This window comes from Sciurus carolinensis, chromosome 17, assembly GCF_902686445.1.
Source record: "Sciurus carolinensis chromosome 17, mSciCar1.2, whole genome shotgun sequence".
In the NCBI taxonomy this organism is placed as follows: domain Eukaryota; kingdom Metazoa; phylum Chordata; class Mammalia; order Rodentia; family Sciuridae; genus Sciurus; species Sciurus carolinensis.
The window spans coordinates 38,359,093-38,377,732 of record NC_062229.1 but is presented as its reverse complement, the minus strand read 5'-3'; the positions used below and the strand labels follow the sequence as shown (position 1 = coordinate 38,377,732).

The 18,640-nt window shown below is 36.6% G+C and overlaps 1 protein-coding gene across 8 annotated transcripts in view; it reads left to right on the top strand.

The window, feature by feature from the left end:
* The window catches only part of Rbms3 (RNA binding motif single stranded interacting protein 3), a 662,520-nt gene that overhangs the window by 539,858 nt on the left and 104,022 nt on the right, over positions 1-18,640 (top strand). For 5 of the 8 annotated variants that reach the window (XM_047530655.1, XM_047530657.1, XM_047530653.1 and 2 more), the window contains exons 8-10: positions 2,590-2,636; positions 15,149-15,245; positions 17,471-17,521. In XM_047530655.1, coding sequence (XP_047386611.1) covers positions 2,590-2,636; positions 15,149-15,245; positions 17,471-17,521 — 195 coding nt within the window. The remainder of the gene's footprint in view (positions 1-2,589; positions 2,637-15,148; positions 15,246-17,470; positions 17,522-18,640) is intronic. The other 3 variants (XM_047530658.1, XM_047530660.1, XM_047530659.1) reach the window with 1 other exon arrangement.

Sequence of the window (18,640 nt, the reverse complement as noted above, 5' to 3'; positions counted from 1 at the left end):
TTTTTCATTTTCTGAAAGATAGAAACAAGATGAACAATGGAGGAAGAGGCCAACATGGATTTTCTGACTGAAATACATATTGAACAAAGTTTATTTTTACTATATTTCTAGCTAGGATTGATTGGCTAGCTAGCATCCATGAGGAATTTAAGTAGAATGTGAGAAAACAGAAATCCTTACCTAAAGTTGCTAGAACAAATAAATAGCATAAGAAGAGAATGTTCTAGATCATTTATAATTTAAGAAGGACTAGATGGCATTGGTCTTTCTTTCTCTCTCTCTCACTCTCTCAGCACTGTTGGAAACAAGTACAAGGAAAAGAAGGGAGTGTGAGGTTGATTAGGGAAGTCTTTCTGTTGTAAAAATTTTAAAAAAATTTGAGCAGTTAGTAGGCTGAAGATACAGTTACCATCCTAAGTGTCTTCTGAACTAATAATATCTCTATTGAATGTTAAGCCTACTTTTTTCATTCTACCTCTAGTGTGACATCTTAGATGAGTTGTGGAAGAGAAACTTAGTGTCCTTGGGAGGAAAATTTCATCCCAAATGCATAACTTTTACCATTGTCCTCTCTAGTTCCCAGAAATTTAGAGTTTTGGCTCAACCTTGGACAGCTCCCTTCTGGGGAGAGTTCAGTCTGGCCAGCCTTCCACCTGTCATGCAGTAGATCCCAGAAAAGGGTGGAGACTTTAGATCTTTTTGTATTTTGACATCATTACCATTTTTACCTCACCCAAAGCACAAAGTAAAAATCTTCCTATCTGCTATTTTATTCTTTTCTCATTTCCCAGGCCCGCCCCCCAGTTTGTCATATTATGGGTTACATGTTTCTTTAACATGACTGAGATCCTTAAGTTTAAAGAGGTCATGCAGTTATCATTGAACAAGTATCCTTAGTGCACCTCTCTTGACTCCTGACAGTCATCTCAATTTTATATACAAACTCCATTTCAATTCTTTATTCTCCTTTTATGCCAGTTTTATTCATATATGCTTCTATACTTTTGTTCCTCATACCAATGGTAATGACAATACAAAAATTATTACTTAAGGAAAACAATATAAGAAATGTAAACTTGAATGCAGTACACCATACCATAGCCCAGGTCCCATGTTAGGCAGCTTAAGAATGTTCATTTCAGTTCTGTGCTAAATCTGAGAAAATCAAGGAGCCCAACAGGAAAACCATCTTCAGCCATGCTACTCTGGGAAAAAAAACAAACAAACAACAAACAAAACAACAAAAAACCTCAAACATAAATGCTCTTTATTAATTTTTCTTTAAACTTTTTAATGGATTTTCTTAAACTGCAGAAGTCCTCAAAGCTCATTCACTGTTTTCTAATGTTTTTATTTTGAAGTAATTACAGATTCACAGAAAGTTGGAGGGAAAAAAAAATTACAGGGTGGCCCTGTATACGCTTACCCCATTTCTCCCAGCAGTTTCATCCTGTGTAATTATAGTGCACTATCAAAGCCTGGAAAGTGTTGTTGAGATAATTCATTTTTTCAATTTCAAAACAGAAAAAGAAATCCACCCTAAAGACAACCCGGGTAGTTTTAAGTTGCATTTTCCATTATTTTCCTATACAACAGGCGATAACAGTGCTGCCAGTCCAGGTAAACCAAAAATATGTTCCTATAGTCACAGAGAAGGTTCTCCTACATTGCTGCATCCTCTTCAAACCCTAGACCAGTTTTGTAGCAGAAGAGTGAAAAGCACCCACATTAGAAGACTTTGGTTAAAATTTGATTCTGTCTTCAAATTTGTGACCTTGAGCTTGATCTTTCCAAGTTTCAGGGTCTTCATCTACAAAATGGAGAAAATTATTTTCCTGCCTACTTCATGGAGTTGTTGAGGATCCAATATGATGATGTACAGTCAGGGACATAACAGGTTATGAACCAGCAAGTCACAAGTTTATATTCTTCTCTGAATCCACTGCCAGTTATAGAAGTGTAGCTTTTCAGAGGTTGTCTTATTCTTAGAAACAGAACAAAACTACCTCCTTATTAGTCCCATGGCCTAAATTTTCCATCATATGTAAGTAATCTCCCTTTCCTACCATTCTTAGTAGAATAAGTACTAGCAATCCATCTGACAAGTGCTTTGTCATTCATTACCTGCATACCCTGAGGCATGGGATCTATTTTAAAATAAATATTTAGTAAGTTTCTTCTATAAGGTCGAATGCATTTTAAGTCTCATTTTATTTTTATCCTGACTACAGGATTCATTCTTATTTTTTTCATGCCAGCCTGAAATATACAATAGCTGCTCTTGACAATAGTGAGAAATTATAAGGAAACCAAATTAGACAGCGGATGGTTTATGAAGTAGAAATGGAAATCATCCAAGTTGCAATGCACCTTGGTTTGTCTGGATATATTATATACACTCCCAACTCACTGGTGGATTCCGGTTTGTGAATAGTAAAATGGTAGTTTAGGCAGTAAGGGTGGAGAAATATATAGGAGAAAATAAACGTAAATCATGGAAAGTAAAGATAAAAGTCTTCGAGCTGAATGTGTTGGGTATTCTAATAAAAATTCTGAGACTTGTTTCCTCCCCTCTCCCCCCATGTGTAGGCTGGCATGGCTCTGACCTATGACCCCACAGCCGCTATACAGAATGGGTAAGTACACCACATTTTCTCTGTCTTAATTGCTAGATCTTGACCTCTGAATGAGTACCAAAGAAAAGTGGTCAAATGTGTTTTGTTTTTGTGTAATGTATTTGAACCAGACTGGTTTTCTTTTTCTTTAACCATTGTAATAATTTCTGTTCCCACATGTGATTCAGATCTCCATTTGCACACTTCCTCTGTCCACAGAAAGCCCTTCTCTCTTTCTTTTCTTCTCTACTTTTCTTCTCTTTCCCTGCTACTACTGACCCCAGTAATGAAACACAGTGAAGAACTGGATGTGAATAGGAAGTATAGGTTGAGAATTATCTGTTTCTCTAGGACAAAGTGATTCTCCTGATAATCACTACAGAAATTAGGTTTCAAGAATTTCTAGAAATACATCAATAATGTTTTTTCTCTTTCCTTCTGGTAGTCTGGGTAGTGGTCATGGCCAGAAGTGAGGCTCGTAACTCAGGTGATTGTATCCTCAGTTTTCAGTTTAATCAGCCTCTGGAAATTTTTAGTCTCTTAGTTAGCTTCAAATCCCTTCTCTGAAAAATAAAACCTTCAATCTACATGGCTTCTCTATAATTCTGTAGATTCTGAATATCTTTTGTTGAAACTTTTTTCTCACCTCCTATTCCATTCTCTCTGCTTTGACTATCTTATAATTAACAATGATCATTCGTTGGTTGGTTGCTTAGTGTATTTTCACTGCCTTTTATGTTGACTTTCAGTTGTCTTTGTCTTAGTAAACAATCAATTGTCATGAAGGCCTCATTGAAGATCAATATAAAAGGTAGAATGAGTTAAATTCTATTGTTCTATTTGGTCAGTGACCTCTAATGAAAATCTTTAGGAGGCTGAGTGTTAGCATAATTCTCTCTTATTCTTACCATCATTCATTCCACCAGTCATTTGTTCATCCTTTCAGTAAACATCCAGGGAATCTTCCAGGCACAGTGCTATGTCTTCTAGATGTTAAAGATCACTGTACCAGACAAGACCATTTCCTGCAAGAAGTTCACAGTCTACTTTCCACGAAGAGTAAGCACTGGTAGTAGACAAGGGTAAAAGTTTGGGCCTTTGTCCCTTGGTTGATGAAAACTTTCCACCTGGAGAGAAGCTTAAAGATATCCATTCATTTAGCCAATAAGCATTTACTCATTTCAAAAAATATTAAAAAAGCACTTTAGACTTGGTGAATTGAGAAAAGTAAAGACATAGCCAAGAAAGCCTTCTAGAATTAAGTTGCATAACTGAGATAAAATAGTTAATTCAAAAGCTACAAAGTGAGACATAGTATGCTAAGTGACAGTGACAGAATGTAGGTGCTCTAATGGAAGGAATGATATTTACTAAACACACACTATTCACAAATTACTTGGTATTTTCAACTTAATGGGCCCAAATTGGTAAATTTGATTTGAGAGTTAAGTGAATCCATGTGGTTAGAGTTAGGAATTTATTTTGAAAATGGGTGCACATCTAGAGAAATGGAAATAATAGTTAAATAAGCAACTGAATGCCCACTCATTAGATTCAGCAAGTGTTAATATTTTGCAGTGTTTCAGATATACATATATATGCATGCATATATGAGTGTACCTGTTTCCCAAGACTCTATGTCAAGGATTGGATATGCAGCAGTGACCTAGATATACCTAGTCTTTATATCATAGAGTTTATATTGTTAAAGATAGAAATAGAATAACTTATTTTTATACCTAATTATACACTTAATTATTTAATTATAATTGTGTTAATCACTAGTATGATCAATAGATATATTTGTTGGACCATATCAAGGCAAAATTTAGACATCATAACACTTCAGCCCTAAATTATTCAATGCACATCTTCAAAATTACAGACATTATGTCACATGATGGCAATATCATTATCACATACAATGTAATTAACACTAATTCCAAAATGTCATGTTTTCCATATGACTTTCAATTATCTCCAAAATGCACCACATTGCCAACTGATTCTGAAGCAAAATTAAAAACTCATATGAAATATCTCGAATGGTTTATTTCATGAACTAATGTTAACTCCTTTTGGTGAGTGCTAACATTCCCTTTTTACAGATAAGTAAATGAGGCAGTTCAGTCTGAGGAAGAGCTAAGAGTCAAATGCTAGTCTATGACTCTAAAAGAGTCCAATGCCCTTGCCAAGCAGGAAAAATGGAAAACTATATAGAAGCAATGGTATTTAACATAGAATATCAAATACCCTCTCCTACTGCCCACTTGGGTAGTCCCCATGATGAATAGTTTTCTCAGGAACAAACTATGATGCTGCAAATACCCACCTCTTTCTATCTATCTGTCTGTCTATCTATCTATCTATCTATCTATCTATCTATCTAGTGAAACGGTATTGAACCAGGACCTTACACATGATAGGCAAGTGCTATACCACTGAGCTACATACCCAGCCCTTTTACTTTTTCTTTTGAGAAATGATCTCACCAAGTTGCCTAGGTTGGGCTCCAGTATGTGGTCCTCATACCTCAGCCTCATAAATAGCTGGAATTATAGGTGTGTGCCACCATACCAGCTCAAATTATTGATTTTGTCTAATATCATAAAATAAAGAACTTTGTTCCATTAATCAGTCCTTCTTTTCAACACATTGTTGTCCACAGAATATTACTTCCAGTCTGTACATTATACACTCTAGTCTCTTCTACCTACAAGGAGGTTAGAAACAAAACAGGCCTTTCTGCTGGCAGGACCCCATCTAGCCACCAGAACTTCTCTTTACTGATAAATGTCTTCAGTAGTCTACACAACTGTCATCCTTAGTCTTCTCTGATTCAGCCTATCAAAATGTGAATTCTAGACCAAAATTCCCTGGAACTCTCTCATTGATGCCCCCACTGATCTCCAAATCTGACAGCTGTAACTCAAGCTTTTAGTCCATTTAAATATTTGACATCTTACACATTTGACATTTTTTAAGAAAAAAAAAATCACCACTTATACTGTTTTGAAACTCTTTCCTTGGATTCCATGACTCCATTCTTTGCTTTTTCTTCTTGCTCCTCATTTTTACTACCTTCTGTTTCCTCTTCTGATTCTGCCTCTTTTACCTGCTTTTCTTCTTATTATTTTTTATTTTTAGGAGCTAAAGACCTCAACGTCTACCCTTCAAGTTCATAATTAGCTTCAGAGCCATTTCACTGTTCACAGATGTCTTTGTATGTTCCAAACTGAGGTCATGATCTTCATTGACACTTCACCATACAAACCACACAAATTTAACTGGAGAAAATATTACATTATTTTTCCTGTTTAGAAAATTCACTATAAAGTCATTTAGGCTACAAAATCCAGTTTAGAGCCTGAATTCTTTCTTCTGGGCTCTTTCTTCTCCTAATTCTCCTTGTCCAAATTTTTCATTAAATTTTGTTCTCCCTATATCCAAACTTTATCTTCAACTCAGTCTTTCTGACCTACCACTGGGGGAATTAATCAAATCATCATGACATACCTCTAGTACAGTGTCATTTACCTGCCTCTAGTACAGCTCCTCCAAGTCATTTTCCTGTTGCTTTCTAATTAATTTTTACTTTTCAACATTATTTATTGGTGTGTTACAACTATACAAAATAGTGGGATTTATTGTGATAAATGCATATATGCACATAACATAATTTGGTCAATTTCATTCCCCGGTATTTCCCCTTTTCCTCCCTAGTCCTCTTTCTTCACTCTACTGGTCTCCCTTCTATTTTCATGAAATCCCCACCCCGCTTATTTCCTATTCTTTCTCTCTGGCTTCCACATCTGAGAGAAAACATATGATCCTTGACTTTCTGAATCTGGCTTATTTCACTTAACGTGACGCTCTCCAGTTCCATCGATTTTACTACAAACAACAATTTCTTTCTTCTTTTTGACTGAGTAAAACTCCATTGTGTATAAATATCACATATTGAATAATTAGCAAAAGTCAATGTAATCACAAGAATCACCTGATTTACTAGCCGTAGAACAAATTTCAAGCTCCCCTGAATAGCCCAAAAGGAATTCCAGACATGGGTTACTGCAGCTGACCTGAACTTGCTGTGGTTCTCAGAACATCCCATTCTACTCTGGGGTTGTTAATTAGAGAATTTTCCCTGAGTTCAGGCAAGGTGACACCCACTAATTCCCCCCCCCCATTCAAACATACACTTTTTTAAAAAGTATCCATTTCAAGAACATCATCAAATTATACTATTGCACAATTCACAATAGCTCATCAGAGAAACAGTGTGAGCAATGTTAAGAGAACAGAATCTAGAACCAGACTACCCCAGCGTGCATCCAGATTCTGTCATTTACCAAACACAAGACCAAGGACAAACTGCATTTCAGTTCCCTTCTCTATCTCTGTGAGGTAGAGATGATTGTGCTAGCACTTTTTCATAAAATCGTGTGAAGATTAAAGGAAATTGGTGTGGTGCAACCTAATCAGTATTGTAAATATTGATGTTATTGTTATTCCCACAGTATGTATGACAATTAGCCTTTTCTTCATGTAGCTACTGACATATGTGTTTGTTTTGCTGCGGGACTGTTAAGTCAGTGATCGTGTTCACTATGTCTTGTGGTTTTGAGTAGACAGTTTAAACCAGGCACGCTGCTGCATGCCTATAATCCCAGTGACTTGCGAGGCTGAGACAGGAGGATTCCAAGTTCAAAGCTAACCTCAGCAATTTAGTGAGGCCCTAAGCAACTTAGTGAGACCCTGTCTCAAATATAAAATAAAATAATAAAAGGCTGGGGATGTTGCTCCATAGTTAAGCACCCCTGGGTTCAATGCCAGGCACAATAATAATTTTAAAAGAAAAGTTTGAATAGATTGTTTAACCCAGCTTTGGGAATGCCAAGTCTGAAATGAGAACTGTGGTAACACCTGCTTGGTCTAGAGTGTTGACAACAGGGAAACCACCCCTCACCCCAGCCATCACTCCAGCTGCCCCCATGTGACATCTTAACCTCATTCTCTGTAAACACAGCATCTAGTGTCACCCAAGCAAAGTGCCCCTGAATTTCTCACGTCCTGGTTGAGACTGGAATTTTGGAAGCATTAAACTATTCATTGTATTATTGATGATGAGATGATAGAAAGTTTATATGCTATAGTGAAATGGAAAGAAATAGGAAGATTATACCTAAGTAATATTATTCATGTGATTCTTTTTCATCGAGATAATTTTTTAAAAATATTTTGCTTATCTTTGGTTTTTATTGCCTCACATGGTAACATGTGCCCTGACAGAACAATCCTTTCTACACACATGTCAAAATAGCTGCAAATATTTTCTCAACATACTGTCCCTTAGGTTAACACTGACACTTCATAGAGGTGTAAAAACTGATTTAGATAACTACTCAGCACACCAAGGAATCTAACATAAATGTCTAGAATAAAGAATGCAATTCCCTATTCACAATGCTGTATTCCATCTAGCAGTCAAACCCAACTCAGAGAGAAATAACCTAACAGATAGAGGGAAAAAAAATTAATAGGTAAAAAAATTAATAGGGGGAGAGGCTGGTCCTATACCATGGCCAGACCAGAGGGTGGTCTCCAAAGACAGTTGCCACTCACTCCAATTTGGTTAGTACTGTTAAAGATTATTTAATGTTGATTCAGTTGACTTTCACAAACCTTTTAAAAATTATCTATCTATTGAACTGTTTAAAATTATTTTTGTGATAAAATTTGAGAAACAAAATTTTTATATTAGTTACAAAGGACATGTATACAGTTCTAATGTGATATAGGGGACAAATACCATTATGAACAAAGCACAAGAAGTACTAAAGATTCATGTACATATTCACTTTTATATATATGAAATATTCCTGCATGAGAATACAAGAAAGGGTGGTAGTGTAATCATTTTGTGCTAAGAGCCAATGGAGAATGGAAATAGAGGTAGAAGGGAAATGTTTTTACTATTAACCTTTTTATATTTTTTAAAAGAGGAAAATTAGTTCCACTGGACACAGAAGAGAGGTATTTGTGTTCCAATGAGGCATTCAATGAGTGGCTTCAGGATGAGTAGTATCATGAATTTGTCCTCTTACAGAGGTCCCATTCCTGGTTAAAGGACATGTTTTATAATCCTATAGTGTCCTATAACAGTATGCTAAACCACAGGCCTTTCTGATTATCATAAGCCAATATGTGGCTGGGTTGTAGTTGGGACCTCAGACTGTGTGAAGATTTAAATGTTCTGAATCCCATCACGTCCACATTAATACAGCAACTAAACTGAAATAAAGACTCTCACATTTAGCTTGATTGTTACCTAATGAAGAACAAACGTTTTGTCACTGGACCATGGAAATCTATGCTGTTTGCATTTAGTCAGTGGAAAATGTCAGTTCTGTCATCTGCCTGAATCTATCCAATTACCACGTTTAGAAGAATTAGTTCAATGTCACTTCTATCTAAGGCTTTGAAGGTTAGAGTGAAGAACTGAGTCACTACAGAAGAGGAAAAAAGCTGCATACTTTTTCCAATAAGCTAACTTACAAGAATGAAAATACCTGTCCTTCTTTCAGAGCTCTCTGGCATAACTCTATAATTTGTTATTACTTTTGCCCTGTTGCTTTTTTAGCAGTTCAATATGAAATCCCATCACTTTCAAATATGAGCATGGGAGGTGGGGAACAATCCCTCCCATATTCAAAATCTCATCATTCCTGTGCCCTTTTCACTGAGAGATGCTGTGTGAGACCCTCTTGGATTGTTTTATTTGAATAAAATGTATTCTTTGGGGAGATATGAAAAGAATGTTTTCTATAACATTGGTTTGCCAGCTGTTTTATATGGACATTTGATATTAACTGATACAGAAGCCTTATCTTATTATACTAGGAAAGAAATCTAATGTGAAGGATACATTGGCATTACAATAAAAATGACCAATAACTTATTAATCTGGTACTCTTGTGGTACCCTGAGGGTAGCATTCATGGTTCTGACTCTAACAATGTAGCCTGCAGACATGAAACACAAGCCTGTGCTGTTTATTTTAGTGTGTAAATAGGATTTTGTATGTTTTTTCTACAAGAAAAAAAGACATCCTAAAAACATCCTACCCTGGGGTTATTGATACATTCATGTTATTTTTATTATCAGTGAAATAAGATTTTCCCATATTACTACTGACTGCCAAATCCCCTGAAGATGACTTTTCTGCAGGCAGAAATAATATCCTATTAGTGACCTACACCTACATTTTCTGGACTCACAGAGAGTAATTGCCTTTACTGCCAGATTACCAAGTAACTTTTAACATTCATTAGACATATTAAGTTTTCAAGGACCAGCTTAGAGTTCCTTAGATCATAGTTAACTTCTCTTAGCCATTTTGGCATTTGGTATTTTGTTTGTGTGAAACCTCTCCAGAGGTAACTAACCCATATACTTAAGGCGGGGTTCCTCAGTCTCAACCCTACTAACATTTTGGACCAGATAATTTTGCTGTGAGAGCTTTCCCACATGTTGTACAATGAGTAGCGGCATCTAGACCTTTCCATAGCAGATACCGTAGTATCCACTCTCCGGACTGTGGCACGTGTCTCCAGACATTATCAAATATCCCCTGGAGGGCAAAATTCCCTCTGGCTTAGAACCACTAGGTTAAGTATAAAAGAAGTCCTTGTTACATTTAAAATACTATGTGAATCTTGTCAAAGAAATATCTCTTAAGAGAGTAAACTGATTTCATGAAAGTGTGTTGCACAATTCATTCTCAGTTTTCTGTAACAGGATTTTGCAAGGTATAATGTATGTGTTTACTGATATAAAGCCATAAAGGCATATTTCAGAATTACCTTAAGTGTATTATTATGGCTAAAAAGTTTTGTCAATTTTCTTCCCTGTTCCCCAATATCATAGCACCTCTGCCTGAAGGATTACTTGGATATTCTAATTTTTTGATGTGATGCCTCTGTAAAAGTATTTTCAACCCATGATATGGACACATGACAGGAAATAGGAAAAAGCTAAGAGATTGGAAAACACATTCTACAGTTTTCCCTTTGAGTCTGTATATTTTCTTTAGATAGAGCACCTCTAAGCCTCAGACGCACTAGTAGTCTCTCCTTTCCTGGCTTAAGAAAAGGTTTTCTGTAAATTCATCTGGTTTGTGTTTGGGCTTGAGAAGAGCTTATTTTCAGATACCAGAATTAGAGGATCAAGATAGTATGCTCAGCTCAGTCTGTTCTTTCCAGTACATTTTTCCTTCTAAATGACTCTGTCTTGAGTGGCAGTATTGGAACTTGCTGGGAAGTATGAAATATCATTCTTGTTTGATGGATAGGATTAGAGCAGATAGAACAAAAATGCATTAAATTTTCCCCCAAGGGTTTCTTTTGTTAGTATCAGTTTACTTGGCTGGTTTCTTTATGTTTCTGCTCTCAGTTTTCCCTGTGGAATTTCCGGTAAACTCTTCCTGTCAATCCAATTTTTATTGCTTTCATTTTTAATACTCCAATTGGTACATTTTATAAAATAGACCAGCCATGCTAAAATGTGATGCATGATTTTCTCTGTCAGTATTAGAAGGTGAACTTGAGTCTCTACCTGAAGTTAAACTACTAGAGGTGTGAGGGAGGGACTGCTGTTTGAGTGTTTGTGGGTACCTGTCATGTCTTCATGATCCTTGGACAAGTCATTCTGTTTACTGCCTCATAGATAAAATCTGTCAAAAATAAGACCTAAAGGGGATTATTAAATGCAAACCATGTTTTTCATAGAAAAGAACTTTCATCTAGTTACTATTGTCCTTGCATGCATAGAAAATAGGAGTTAAACTTCTACTGAGTATTTTGCTGGACTGTGTTCTCTGGATTCTCTTGTGTTAGCTTCCTACTGTTTTCAGGGACCCATTTTTTCCGTTCTTGTCCTCTGGGCATTGGCCATCCTGTACTGTAATCACCACTTAATTCCCCAAGCTTCTCTGCATTTATTCATTTATACAATATATGTATACAGCATCTGCTATTTCTCAGACTCCTTTCTAGGCAACAAGGCCAGTATGACCCCAGTCCTCTTTGAGCTGACATTCTAAAGAGAGAAATCACTGATAAAGATATTGCATTTCCCAACCTGGGATATGTTGTAAAAGTATATTGAGTGGGTGGTTTAAACAACAGAAATTTACCTTCTCACAAATCCCGAATGCTCCAAGTTGAAGATCAAGGTTCCTACTGATTAGGTTTTGGTGAGAGTTCTTTTCCCAAATTGTAGACACTCACCATCTTACAATATCCTCAAATGGCCTTTACCCCAAGGCATGTAAACAGTAAGCTATTTATTGCCTCTTTTTATTAAGAACATTAGTATTATGCATTCTAGGTGCCAACTTTATGACCTCATTTAACCCTAAATACTTCCTCAGAGATCTTCACATACAACTACACCAGCAGTTAGGACTTCCACATAAGAATTTGGGTGGTGAAGAGTCTCAAACATTCAATCCATGACAAAGGTAAATATGGGATTGTGGTTCAGTGGTAGAGAGTTTGCCTAGCCTGTATTCATTCCTCAGCACCACATACAAAATAAATAAAGGTATTGTGTCCATCTGTAGCTAAAAATATATTTAAAAAATTACTACATCACATAGTGATAAGCCCAAAGAAGACATTAAATACATAAGAAAAAAGAGATAGGAAACAATTGGAACAGAAGTACCATTGCTACATCACCTACAGACCTCTCTGAAGAAGAGAGAGTCGAGTGAGCCCAAAGATGAAAAAGGGGCAGTCTTACGGAGTTTGGGGAAGCAAGCATTCTAGAGAGGAAGAATAACAAGTTGAGTAGCCAGAGGGGAGATATAGGAGAGAAGAAAGTCAGTGTGGTGGATCCTAGTTGACCAGTAGAAATGAGTTGGGAAAATATAAGAAGGTAGGTGGTATCCTGATTGTCCTAGCCAGGGCAAGGAGTTCAAATTTTGTTTTCATTGCAGTGAAATCCTTTGGAGAGATGTTACACTGATGAGTGTGTAAACAAGGTTTAGTTTGAGTGACTCTTAGAGATGTCTCAGAGTCTTATCCATCTTTGATACACATAGGAACTGCTCAATACAATTTTTAAATTGGGAAGATGGATGCTTTCTTAAATAACAATTGGCTTCTTGAAAGAGACAATTAGGTATAATTACTCAGTATATTCACTATTTCCATGTACAATTCTATAATTTTGACAAACATACACAACTGTGTAACAACAGTCAAGGTATTGAACAGCTATAGCCTGTCCTCAAATCACCTCATGCTGCTTTGGAATTAATCCCTTCTTCCACCCCAGACTTTAGTATCCATTCATCTATTTCTGTCTCCATACTTTTGCTTTTTCATGTTGTCATATAAATGGGATTACATAGTGTAAAACCTTTTGAGTCTGACTTTCAGTTAGCATAATTCACTTGAGTCATCATTTTGACTGTACCAGTAGTTACATTTGACCCTTGCTGTCTATGGATTCCACACCCACTGATTCAACTGAGAGAGAAAATATTTGGGGAAAAAAAATGTATCTGTATTAAAAATACACAGATTTTTTCTTGACATTATTTGCTAAATAATTTAGAATAGCAACTATTTCTATAGCATTTTCATTGTACTGGGTGTAATAAGTAATCGTGAGGTGACATACAGCATGTAGGAAATGTACTCAGGTTCACTGAAAACACTACACCATTATATGGGACTTAAGCATTCTTGCATTTTGGTATTTGTGGTGGGTTCTGGGACCAATGACACATGGAGACAAAGGGATGACTACACTATTTTTTTTTAATCCCTTAGTAGGTTTTGTTGTATGAATACACCATAGTTTGTCAATTCAGTTCAATGACATTTAGGGTTTTTCCAATTTCAGGCAAGTATAAACATAGCTTCTATAAAACATTCACGTTAATCTCTTTGTTTAAACAAAAGTTTTCATTTATTTGTGAGAAGAGTGGTATTGCTGGGTCATATGGTATGTGACATTTAACTTTGTAAGAAACAACCAAGCTGTTCTCCAAAGTGGCTGCACTGTTTTACATTTTCAGGAGCAATGAATGAGAATTCTACTTTTTCTGCATCCCTGTCAGCACCTAGTTTTTTGGTTTTTTATGGGGTTGTTTTTTTTTGTCATCCTAATAAGCATGTGTCCAATATCTTTTTTTTTTTCAACTTGCAACTATAAATTTAGGGATCCATTGGATAGAATGGATAGAATGTAGAATGGACTAATTTTTTTTCAGCTAGACTTTTTTAGACATCCAAAGTGTATGACCTTAAAATATTCTTAAGAACTAGATAAAATAAATTTAAGAGTGTCATTCCCTAATCCCAACTTGACAAATTTGCTCCTCGGATCCTGGCAGCCTCTACATTCAATAGTAGTCTTAGGAAATGCTTCCTTTTCAAATAACCCAGGAAATTCTCTATTTAAAACATCAGTGACTCCTGAGGCTTATTAGAACTTTGTCTCAATAATTTTAAAAAAGAACATAGGAGTTGATTAGGCATTGAATAGGCATATGGCAAAACTCAAGTAATGATTCTTTTATCCCTGATATACATTTTTCCTATCAATCTTCACATCAACAAAATACGCCATTCCAGGAAACATGGTTGTATTTGTTCTGTGGCTTGCTACTCCAGCCTTTCACTTACAGTGAAATAGGAAGGAAGAAATATGACTTATATTTCTGCTAGTGAATTTCAGCATCAAGCAACTCATGAATTTGAAGGTACATCCTGAACAGAGAAGGACATACAACTTATTTTTATTTCTAGGATTCACCCAGTACTAGATATCCAGAAGAATCATCCACTTGTGACATGTGAATTCCTGATTTTGCCCAGTCTCACTTTATAATTGTTCTGTGAAGAACCCTGGAGTCTCCAAGAATATGTCACATAGAACCAACTTCTCCATCTTGATTGAATTCAGAAAATATTTTCATTCCAACCTACACACTGATTGTCCTCTTTCTTATCTTTTCATGAAGAAAGTATTCTCTGCATGAGGGCACACAGTCTAGCACAAAATATCCAGAAGTTCCTAGGAACTGATCCTTATTTCCTGAATAAAGAGATAGGTACAGTTCCTGTTGGTATCTTCATAAAGCTTGGGGTTTGCATTTGCCTTTCTCCCAGAGAGCTTTAGAATGGCATTACCTTTTTTGAACAGAATGATACCCATGGCTTTTCCACTCTTGCTGGTTAAATTACTATTATATCCTCCTTGCAGAAGAGATATTTTTTGTAGCTAATTTTATAAGATGACTTGCAGTAGTCGTTTCATTCAATGATTTACTTCTCTTAATGGAATCCAATACTGTCAATCTCCTGGATGCTCCTATTAAGAGTTGGTGGAAAATCATGAGGGTGGAACCCTTGTCTTTCTAAAACATGCTTGGTAGCATTTGATCAGTGGCCAGGCGTTCAGCAGCTTCATGAATCTTCTTCTTCTTCTTCTTTTTTTTTTTTTTCTGTTTGCAGATTTTATTCTTCACCGTACAGTATTGCAACCAACCGCATGATTCCACAGACATCTATCACGCCATTCATTGCTGCTTCCCCTGTCTCCACATACCAGGTATGTCTGATTCACCTGCACCTCAGGAGAGATCTTCCTTACCAGTAATGCAATATGTAGAGGCAAAAAGGACACAGTAGAATAAAAATTGTCCTCGTATACTTTAGTCTCCTCTTAATGTGATAATGCTCAAGTTACGGATTAGTCTATACTTTCTAGGGCCTGTTTGCAGCAATTCAGTGAATAATAAAATCCAACATGCTTTTCATTCTTCCTGCTGAATTTTTGATTATACAACTTTCCAGCCACTATTAGTACAATTCTCTTACCACTGGGGAATTATTTTGTTTGTTGTCTGTTATTTCAGTTGTTCATGTTCCCTATTGTGTCTTCCCTAAAAGCACATTTCTAGCAATCCCTTCACTTATATTTCAGAATATTTTACCATTGTCATCTCCTTTTGTCACAGTTGTCCTGGTAAAACTACACAGGTAGATGCTAAATCATACTTCCACCCAAATAAGGAAAATTATCGAAGTGCTAAAAAGTTATTCCAACTCCCTGTTCATATTTCATTCTCAGTTTCAGAGAGATCAAAAGGGACCTCCGTGATTCCACATGTTGGAACACAAGAAAATCTGAGACTCATGTGTGTCTTAAACCAGATGTTGCGACCAGTCATTCCAAGTGCACAGGTGGATTGAAATAGTCACACTTTTCCCTGAAAAAATACTCATTACTCCTTTGAAATATGCAATATTACTCCCTTCTCCTCTTTACCTAGTTATTCTTCAAGCAACTCTTCTAATTCTGATTAGAAAATGCCTATAAATGCTACATCTAGAAAGTAGTTTCTTTTTTAAAAAAGTTGTGAGAAAGCGAGCAAGTGTATGCATGCATGTGCTTCTCCGTGTTTTACAAATGGTGGGGTTGAACGTTTTACAGTGGGTAAAACTATCATGGTGCTGACTACTACTGATTCAGTGAAGTTTCACCTGATTCAGCCACTGCATACTTCATTTCAGGATGTCCCAGTTGTCAAAGCATCCAACTTAAGACTAAGTGCATTTTTCCTTCACTGATTTCCCCTGAAGCAGATCATTTTCATTCTTTTTCTGCACTCTTGAAATATATCCATGGGTGAATGGAATAGACTTTTGTTTGAATTGCATTAGAGGGTCCTAGAATGGCTGATTTCTTAATTGTCTTTCCTTGGGACCCATGAGGCCAAGTGCAGGTGCTATCCAGTTTTTGTTCTTCCTGCAGGCCAGTGTGTGTGTGTGTGTATGTGTGTGTGTGTGTGTGTGTGTGTGTGTGTGTGTACGTGCATGCGCACGTGTGCTTTCTTTTTTCTAATCTTGGTCTCTGCTTCAGCCAAGACCACCCAGTAAGCCACGGTGTAGAGTACTTTGGTGATATGAATAAAAAATGCACAGAAAAGACACTTCACTTGGGAGGGCTCATAAGTGAAATTTAACTCTAGTTCCCTTCTTTCAAAAAAGAGATTATAGCAATTTCCCATGTTGTTGACTCTTGGCTTTTCACCACTTTTTTTTTTTTTCTTTTAATAATGTAAAGTGAATTGGCAATTTTGTTGGTGTGAGTGTATTGGAAAACAAAATCTTCATGGTTTCCTATGTGACAGTCAGCTTGTGCAGTCTGGCTTTCTCATTTGACTGACACATGATACCTTTAAGAAGAGCTGGCTGTCTCAAATGCACATTTTTATTCACCATACCAATTGCCATGAAAGAAAAAACCATTTCTAAACTTGTTTAACTTGGATTTAGCCCAAAGCACTCCTCACAATTTTCTGGTTTATTTCTTCATCTTTTACACCATTTTTGCTGCTTGGGCATTTTGCTAAGATTGGGATCACCTGAACATTTAAAATCACAACCAAAAACAGACAAAAAGGAAGTCTAGCAGTTAACTCTTACTTCCTTCACTACTTACCTCGGTATCCCTGGGAATTGACCTGAAAAAAGTCTCTGAGGCCTCCTAAGTCTTGAGTCTTCGGCACCAACCTCAAATATTCTTCAAGATCCAGTCAGGACCATGTGGACACTAAAAGTAAAGCCAGCCAGTGAAATGGGAAGTTGCTTTATTTCATTGTCTCAGGGACCAAATTAATCAGGTCTAAGAATTCCCTTTTTAGTTTTGATCACTAATTAGCTGTAAAGTCAGATGGACTCCACTTCCTTATGACCTAGTGTGACTCCACTGAACACAAGAACCAGTTCTTTCTGTGATTGCTTTGTGCTAATAAATGCTGTTTGATATAGGTCCAGAGTACTTCATGGATGCCTCATCCGCCATACGTTATGCAACCAACAGTAAGTGTTCTCAGTCACCTGAGGCTAAATATTTCTCTTATCCAAGTGCAAGCTTTTGTAATGCATCGAAGCTTCGGGGTAAAGCTTTTGTTATATTCTGTAACTCTTTCAGGCAGCCATATTCTCCAGATAAAAAGCTGTTCCTGAAAATATCTACAAAAGCATGTACAACTGATATCTAGAGAGACAGAGGTAGATACAGAGAAAGAGGGAAAGAAAAGATAGAAACTTTATTGTAGGAAATAGCAGAAAAGCAGCCAACTTCCCAACTGATGTTACCATTTATTATGAATGATAAATTTTTGCTTCATACAAGAACTCAGAACTATGGACAGGTAAATTCTTATACCAGGAAAGTCTTCATTTTCCTTCTTCAGATGTAGTCTGATGGGTTTGGGGGGCAATTTTGAGTATCAGAGCCAACTGTTGACTTGAAGCAATATATTTGAAATGTGAAGGTAGTTCTGTGCTAATCAATGATGATCTATAGATAGCAAGGTGGGTAGTTTTTGTTTTCTATTTCTTTTTAAATGCTAACTAGCTTTAGCTCTTCTTTTCTTTAGTGGGAAATGTTATCCAAAAATATTCAAACTATTTTCTACTGACTAGATTTCCCATTTTTCACATTATATCTGTTCCAAATGAAACGCATGATAAGTGACATTAGAATCTAGAATGGAGACCAATATTCCTTTGATCTTGTCTCATCTTCCAGGTTTTCTAGCTCTGTAGCAGTATGAGAGAGAGTGAGAGAGAGAGAGAGAGAGGTGGCGGGGGGAGAGGGACAGAGGGAGAAGGAGGGAGAGAGAGAGAGATTGATTGATTGATTTCAATAACAACACACTCATGGGAGTGTGAGATAGAGGAAAGAGCCCGACTGCTCTCTGGTGTACTCCTGTACTCCTTGGTAGCTCACATCTGTGGCTTTGTGTCCTTTTCTGTCAGTACTTTAGGGAGGATCAAATGAGAGGTCTGTCAAAACAACGAAAAAATATGAAATGCTGTCCATTATCATTACCATTATCCTTATCATGGAATGGTAGTTGTACAAAGAAGGAGTAATGCTTTATTTTAACCCTTTTGAAAGCTAAATTTAAAGACCATGGAGCTGAATGCACA